Raw genomic sequence first — 8663 nt, forward strand, 5'->3', positions numbered from 1 at the left:
GTCGTACTCAGAGACAGACTAATTAACTGACAAAACTTATTCATCACCACAAAACACGTTTCGAATCAAGGCCACACGTACGTAGATCACGAACATGCTATATATACTCCCTTTGTTTCCATGTATGTTATATATACTCCCTTTGTTCCATATAATTCGGCATATTGGATTTTTTTGACATTCAATACTATATATATTTATAGTTGCAAATAATACATGGTCGAGATACATGAGTCACCCGGAGGGATTACAAAATAAATTATAAAAGAAACAAGTAATTCTTCAAAATCTTTAAGATCTGGTTTCTTTCATTATACAATCTTGTATTTTTTGAAGGTTAGGTATCAAATCATAAAACTCAAAACCACAATCTTGTACTTTTTCGACGTTTTCCCCCAAATCGAAAACAAAAGCATAGCACTTCTTCCATACTTTTTGAGAATCCGCAAGAGATATCCTATACTCAACGTGTAACGTACTTTCCCAAGAATGAGAACTTATTCATGACTTGATGACTACAAACCCGTCCGAATCAAGGCCGCACGCACGTACGTAAATCACGAACAGGCTATGCCAGAGGAGACGGGCAAGAAGCTGAACTCGATGCTCCACGCATAGTTGAACTTGACCACGTCGTCCCTCCTCACGGCGCCGCCATTGACGAGGGTGCAGAACTTGCCGTCGGGGTCGAGGCTGATGACGCTGGGGTCGACGGGGATGGAGGAGTTGAACCCGGGACACAGCAGCTTCACGTTGGTCTGCGTGCAGATGCACTTGTTCTCCACTTGCACGGAGTACTCCTGGAGCCCTCCTACCTGATTTCCCACGGCGGTCTGGTTCACCTTGAGATCCGACAGGCCGCACTGCTCGGAAGCATCACCTATGCGAACAACAAATAAGAACTTGACAAAGAAATATGATGGCTTCATCCAAATTGAATTCGAACATTTTACGGTTTACGTACCTCCCTTGCAAAGGCAGAAGAGCATCAGCACTGCCAAGATCTTCAGCTTGGCGTCCATTTTCTCCTCTGCCGGTGTATTTTCTCAGTTCTTCTTTGCAATTTTTTTGGGTTAGGATTGTGATTTTGTGAAACGAAGCTGTATGCCACCGGTTATTTGTAGACCCTGATTGATAGGGGATCTCTACGGCTGATGCGCTGATTGTGCCCCATTTATTATCCGTATATAGCATGAGATTATACTGTGTTGATTACGTAATATATCACAATTAAGGACGGAATATATGCCGGTTGCAAACAAGCGATGCCCCATCTCATCAGTAATTAAGAATGTCCAATCTCTACAAATTCAATGTCCATTTGGCATGAGCAAGAAAACGCAGCCCATGCACCGCAGCACAGGTCGACCGTGATATCCCGTTGGCAACTGCTGCACATTGTTTATTTCTTTGTTTCCTTTTTCTCGCTGTCTTGTGATCTTCAAGCTCTACAGGTTTGATCCTGTTTCTCTTTTGGTCTTTCACCTGCCGACCTGCGCTATTAAAGGGAGTCGTATTCATTTTTTTTTGTTTTTTCGTTTAAGATGAATAATTGCAAGTCAGCAGATGAAACCTCGACTGTGTTAAACGTATAATGTTGGGGAACTTGCTCAACCCTCTAGGGGTGGCTTGTCTCTCATATATATAGGAGGGTACAACGTACCAATACAAGAGTACAATACAAAGACCACATACGGTCTGTACAAATACACAGCTATACAAGTCTAACACCCTCCCTCAATCTCAACTCACTCCTGGCTCTAGGATGTTGAGATTGCGCCTACAGACCTCAAACATAGGTGATGGTAGAGGCTTGGTGAAGATGTCTGCAAGTTGATCTTTAGATGAGATAAACCTGACTTGTAGTAACTTCTGTGCAACACGTTCCCTCACAAAATGAAAATCAATCTCAATGTGTTTGGTCCGTGCATGGAACACTGGATTTGATGACAGAAACAGGGCTCCAATGTTGTCGCACCAAAGAACCGAAGGATGCGGCTGAGAAACACCCAACTCTCGGAGTAAAGACTCAATCCAAATAAGTTCCGCAGTTGCATCAGCAACCGCTTTGTACTCAGCTTCTGTACTGCTCCTCGATACAGTAGCCTGCTTACGCGCACTCCAGGCGATCAAGTTTGGACCCAAATACACAGCATATCCCCCCGTAGAGCGCCTATCATCAGGACAACCGGCCCAGTCCGCGTCAGAATAAGCAGAAAGAACGCCAGACGAACTGGAGCGAAGATGAAGACCAAAGGAGACAGTGAGCTGAACATAACGCAGAATGCGCTTAACTGCAGACCAGTGAACATCAGTGGGAGCATGAAGATACTGGCACACCCGATTGACTGCAAAAGAAAGATCTGGTCGTGTAATGGTAAGGTATTGCAGTCCTCCAACAATACTACGATACTCTATCGCCTCCTCCGAAGATAAAGGATTGCCAACAGTAGCAGAGAGTCTATCAGTGGAAGACATGGGCGTGGGCGAGGTTTTGCACTTAAGCATACCCGCACGGCGAAGAAGATCCAGAGAGTATTTCTTCTGCGTGAGAGCCAAACCATGTGCATAACGAGCCACCTCAATACCAAGGAAGAAATGAAGTTGGCCCAAATCCTTGACAGCAAAGTCTCGACCAAGAGCAGCAACAAAAGGAGCAACTGCAGTCGAGGAAGAACTCAGCAGAATGATGTCATCCACATACACAAGTAAGTACATGGTGACACTGGAGCGCTGAAACAGGAACAGTGAAGAATCCGCCTTGGAAGGAACAAAACCATGCGCAAGGAGTGCAGAAGCTAAGCGAGCATGCCAAGCTCGTGGCGCTTGCTTCAGACCATAGATGGCTTTCGTCAGACGGCAAAGATGCTGAGGCCGGGTCTGATCAACAAAGCCAGGCGGCTGCCGCATGTAGACCTCTTCTTCGAGCAGACCATGGAGGAAAGCATTTTGCACATCAAGCTGGCGAAGAGACCATCCGCGAGATACAGCCAAGGACAGAAGCAGGCGAATAGTAGTAGGCTTCACAACCGGGCTGAATGTATCCTCATAGTCCAGTCCATAGCGTTGTTTAAACCCCTTGGCCACTAGTCGAGCTTTGTAGCGCTCAATGGAGCCATCAGCATGCTTCTTCACCTTAAAAACCCACTTGGAGTCAATAATGTTAACCCGAGATGAGGGTGGAACAAGTGTCCAGGTGTCATTCTTCAGTAATGCCTGATATTCTTGTTCCATGGCTGTCCTCCAGTGCGGAACACTCATGGCAGCTTGATATGTGCGAGGTTCGGCAGTAGGATCAGCTACAGCTTGAGCCAGACAAGCAGCCAGATAGGTGACGGTGCCATCAGTGCACTGCAATGGGCGGACAATGCCACTGCGGCTACGAGTGTGCGGGCGCTGAGGAGCAGCGGGCACTGGGGCCGGTGGCGAGGTGGTCACAGGCGCAGACGGTGAGGCGACGGTCGCTGTGGCGACTGGCAACGAGGGCGCAGCCAACCCAGGCGAATGGATCGGCGAGCGAGGCGAAGGCTCCAGCCCAGGCGTGCTGAACGGAGGGGACGCCTGGCCAGGCGAGGCAGTCCGGGGAGACGCAGGCCCAGGTGATCCGAACCCTGGGGACGCTAGCCCAGGTGATGATGTCGACGAGGCGCTGGGGGCAGCATCGGGACCATGAGCATGCACATGCACTGGATCGACGTGGGACGCCGCAGCACTAAGAGGCTCGTCCGAGAGAAGCTCCAAGCGAGCACCGCGTCCAATTCCTGCACCATGATTAGGCAACAACACAGGCGAATATGCAACATCTTCAAATTGGCCAGGCAAGGGAGATGAAGGCATGTTGGAGGCTGTGGTGGACGGCTGAGTCATGGCGGCAAAGGGAAAGACATGTTCATCAAAGACAACGTCCCGAGAGATGTAAACACGATTAGTGGGTACATGGAGACACTTGTAGCCTTTATGTAGAGAACTATACCCTAAAAACACACACTTTTTAGACCGAAACTCGAGTTTTCGACTATTATATGGACGAAGGTGAGGCCAACAAGCACACCCAAACACCTTGAGGAAGGTATAGTCCGGGGTTTCATTCAAGAGAAGCTCAAGAGGGGTTTTCATATGAAGACCACGTGTAGGTAATCTGTTGATGAGGAAACACGCGGTGGCAAAAGCATCACTCCAGAACCTAAAAGGCACCGAGGCATGAGCGAGCAAAGCGAGTCCAGTTTCGACTATATGACGATGTTTGCGTTCTACAGCGCCATTTTGCTGATGTGTATGCGGGCAGGAAACGCGATGAGAAATCCCAAGCTTATTAAAGAAAGTGTTGAGGTTGCGATACTCGCCCCCCCAATCCGACTGAACATGAATAATTTTATGCTTAAGAAGACGTTCGACATGAAGTTGAAACTGAAGAAATATAGCAAACACATCAGACTTGCGCTTGATCAAATAAAGCCAGGTAAATCGACTATAAGCATCAATAAAACTGACATTGTAATTGTGACCACTAACTGAGGTTTGTGCTGGACCCCAGACATCAGAAAACACAAATTCAAGCGGACTCTTGACTTCTCTAGTGGATGAAACAAAGGGGAGTTGGTGGCTTTTGCCTTGTTGACAAACATCACACACACCTATCTCTTTATTGCTAGACTCGAATGGCAGCTCATGGCGATGAAGAATATGGCGAACAATGGGAGTGGCAGGATGACCAAGGCGAGAGTGCCACTGAGACGGCGACACACGGACACCGCTGAAGACGCACGGGGCGGATGGATCCTCCAGACGGTACAAGCCTTGGCTCAATCGACCACTAAGCAGGACGTCCCGGGTTGCTCGGTCCTTGACAAAAAGATCAAACGGGTGAAATTCACATAGGACATTGTTATCAAGGCTGAGTTTGGGAACTGATAATAAATTGCGAGTGACAGAAGGAACCCGTAAAATATTACGAAGATGAAGCTGCCTAGACGGATGACTAGTGAAAAGAGATGCTTGGCCAATATGAGAGATGGGCATACCTACACCATTGGCGGTGTGAACCTTGTCATGGCCATAGTAGGGCTGATGCGTGGTGAGCTTGCTGAGCTCATTCGTCATGTGGTCCGTAGCACCGGTATCCATATACCACGCCGGATCAACAGGGTAGGATGGTGTAAACCCGTGATCGGCATGCTGGTCCTTGGCTTTGGTGGCGACGTGAGCGGCAGGAGGCGAAGGCGAGGCAAAGTCCGCCATGGCGAGTTGGCGCTCGTTGTTCTTGCCATCATTGCCAAGGCCGAGGAAACTCCGCTGGAAGCGACGGTGACACCGAGCGGCAACGTGGCGAGCACGGCCACAAAGCTGACACACCCGATCCTCACGACTCCCACCCGAGGTCGGTGCAGGGGGTGGGGGAGCCTTGGACACGGGGGTCGATGCAGGTGAGCGCTGGCCGCGAGCAGCCCAGAAGGCAGCAGGCTGATCGACGAGGACAGCAGAAGTGCGACGAGCTTCGACACGCTGTTCCGTGCTGAGGAGACGCGAGTACAGCTCGTGAGGGGTCATGGGCGTCGTGGCGTTGTGGACAGCCTCGTGAAGACTATCATACTCCTGATCGAGACCTTTGAGCACGTAGCCAGCGAATTCCTCGTCACGAAGAGGCTGACCAATGGAGGTCAAAGTGTCCGCCAGCACCTTGATCTTGTTGAAGTAGGTGGTGGCGGAGGAGTCAAGCTTCTTGATGTCTTCGAGCTTGCTGCGGATGGCCATCGAGCGCGAGGTAGAGACCTGGGAGAATGCATGCTCCAAGGTGGTCCAGGCATCGCGGGAGGTGGCGGCAAAGAGGCATAGGCCAGCAACCCCGTCGCTCAAGGAACCCTGGATGGCGGAGAGGATAGCTTGATCCTGCTGCTCCCACACGCGATGCTCAGGATTGATGGCAGGCCCGTGGATAGTCGCGATCACCTGCGGAGGACACGGCAAAGAACCATCAACGTACCCAAGGAGAGAGCGACTGCGGAGCAGCGGCAACACCTTGGCGCGCCAAAAGAGGTAGTTGTCCGGCGTCAGCCAGATGGTGATCAGGTTGTCGAAGTGGAACGGCACAACAGCCGTCGGGACGACGTCCCTGATCGGAGGAGCGGACGGCGCAGTCTCCAGAGACGGAGTGACGTCCACGGAGGCCGGCGGTGGGAGGGCGAGCGCCGAGGAGCCAGACGAGGTCACAGACGGCGCGGCCACCGTCGTGGCAACGGTTGTTGCCGCCGCAGCAGGCGCAGTGGACGGCAGGGTCGGACCCGAGAACATGGAGCCGACGCTGGTGGTGCCAAAAAACTGAGGCACCGGCGGAGCAAGCGATCCCGGCGGGGAGGAGAGGAGAGCGGCTAGCGAGGCAGGAATTACCCCGGCGCTAGAGGCACTCGGTGCGGAAGCGGACATGGCGGCGATGCTAGGACTAGGCTAGGCGGTGGCCGGCGGAGGTGGGCGAGATCGGTGGCGGCGGCTAGGGTTTGGCTAGGCGGCGGCCAACGAGGAGGATCGATAGGTTAGGCTGATACCATGTTAAACGTATAATGTTGGGGAACTTGCTCAACCCTCTAGGGGTGGCTTGTCTCTCATATATATAGGAGGGTACAACGTACCAATACAAGAGTACAATACAAAGACCACATACGGTCTGTACAAATACACAGCTATACAAGTCTAACAGACTGAAAGCGTCGTCAAGCGTAGCGAGTTCCTCTGCTTGGCGAGTTTACTGCATCCGGACAGCGGCCCTAGATTCGGCGGAACGTTTGAGTTTTACAGGTTGTCACCTTGGTAGCTGGGACTCCGAGAAGGCCAGGTTGTAACGTTGGTCCCGAGTGGTGAAAGTCGGAGCATCGATCCTGAAGCCGCAGGCTTAGACTAGTCACAATGCATAGTATCATATAGAAGTATCATGTGTATGATACTACTACATGTTACTATCTCCACAATGCATGGTATCATATACTAGTATCATAGTCTCCATATATTAATTGTTTTGTAGAATCTCAATGCAAATATGTGTACAAGATTTACTTGACATTATTTTTTCTAGTAGTATGTGCTATGATACGGTATCTACCTATGATACTAGTACACTCTCTCTCATCCTTAATTGCACTGCCACATCAGCATTTTGCATGCATGGAATGCATGATACTACCTATGATACTCCCATTGTGGGTAGTCTTATGTTAGTTGTTTTGGTGTGTCCTAGCGCCATGTGAGGTATGAACTTTCCTTTATGGCTCGATTAGGCAACTTGGGCTTAGTTCCTTCATAAACACTCTATTCTTCAATTCGAAGGCATGGCGCCAGCCCTTTTAGCCAAAATAAGAGAGGAAAATACAGCAGCGCACAAATGGCACCCAAACTATTGGAGTGTTTTTTTAAATGGCATTTAATTTTTTTTAAATGGGAAAAATCCTAAATGTAGAAAATGGTGAAATATACTAGTGTGCAAAAAAACAACTCGAAACTGGTTGTCTTTTAGCAGAGCAAAAAAATGACAGATGTGTGATTCTGGGCGGGGTGAACAATGCGCATTTTCAAAACTTGAAAATTTGTCAGATTTTTCATTGATATGTCGCATAGAATACAACGAAATAAGACTACACGCTGGCAGAGTTCAACACTTATACTTTGGATTTTTGCCCTGGCAACTTACAAATGTTGACTTCGAATTTTTTTTATTAGAAAGACCACCATATGGAGCTCAATCGGGCTCTGCCGTTGGTTCTGCGGGATCACCACGGCGGCTTCCTCAGGGGAGCTAGCTGTTTTTTGGCTGCCGCGACGGACCCGGAGAGAGCTGAAATCTTGGCATGCAGGGAGGCGTTGCTGCTAGCTGCGGACGCGGGAGTTGAACGGGTGTGTCTTGAAACGGACTGCATGGCGGTGGTGGCTAAGCTAACGAGTGGGGAGATGGATAGATCGTCTCATGGACCGCTGGTAGAAGAAGTCAAGGACTTGCTGAAAGGTTTTGCCGATTCGACGGTGAAGCACGTGCGACGCTCTGGCAACAGAATTGCGCATGTTTTAGCTAGGGAGGGCTGCTTGAATAATTGTAATAGGACCTGGGTGGGAGAACCACCGAACTTGATTGTGGAACTATTGGCATCCGAGTGTGCCCGTGAGTAATGAAATGGCAGCCTAATTCTCAAAAAAAAAAAAAAAACCGAGGATGCTGATCATGCGTGGTGCATGTGCTGGATTACACCCAAATCAAGATTTGTCAGTAACTGTTAACACGGGTATTAGTTATGGCGTTGATCGACGACCGAACACCACATAGTATGTTCGTTCAAAGTAACCAGCAGCGAATGAACGAGTACGCGTTTTGGACCGGCACACACGACTACACGAGCATCACGACCGCATGCCATAGTTGGTAGCTGTTTAGCAGACCACCAACTCCAAGTTTAACGTACGACTCGGCTGCAGAGGACCTGTAAATTAAGACACCGATCGAGACTTGCCGCTAACGAAGCCTAGTTGCATCAGCGTAATGATTTTAGCTACAACTTGTACTTGTCTGCAAGCAAGCGAGGATTCGGACAGTTTTTAGTCATGTGTACAATGACTAAATCAAGATTCAGAATCCTCGGCGCGGGTAGCAAGGAAACCAGAGAAAATTTCTCACCAACCGTTGCTGG

The 8663-nt window shown here is 49.6% G+C and overlaps 2 protein-coding genes across 2 annotated transcripts; both read right to left on the reverse strand.

The window, feature by feature from the left end:
- Positions 1-275: 275 nt before the first annotated feature.
- Positions 276-1420, reverse strand: LOC127326301 (uncharacterized protein At1g05835-like). Its single transcript, XM_051353158.2, has 2 exons — positions 965-1420; positions 276-880 (listed from the first exon to the last, which is right to left on the reverse strand). Exons 1-2 carry the CDS (start codon positions 1020-1022, stop codon positions 558-560), a joined length of 381 nt encoding a protein of 126 aa, XP_051209118.1. The 5' UTR covers positions 1023-1420; the 3' UTR covers positions 276-557.
- Positions 1421-1743: 323 nt separating this feature from the next.
- On the reverse strand, positions 1744-6420 carry LOC139831388 (uncharacterized). Its single transcript, XM_071820650.1, has 2 exons — positions 5022-6420; positions 1744-3761 (listed from the first exon to the last, which is right to left on the reverse strand). The coding sequence occupies exons 1-2, from the start codon at positions 6418-6420 to the stop codon at positions 1744-1746; spliced, it is 3417 nt and encodes a 1138-aa protein (XP_071676751.1).
- Between the last annotated feature and the right edge of the window lie 2243 nt (positions 6421-8663).

Source organism: Lolium perenne, chromosome 5, assembly GCF_019359855.2.
Source record: "Lolium perenne isolate Kyuss_39 chromosome 5, Kyuss_2.0, whole genome shotgun sequence".
NCBI lineage: Eukaryota > Viridiplantae > Streptophyta > Magnoliopsida > Poales > Poaceae > Lolium > Lolium perenne.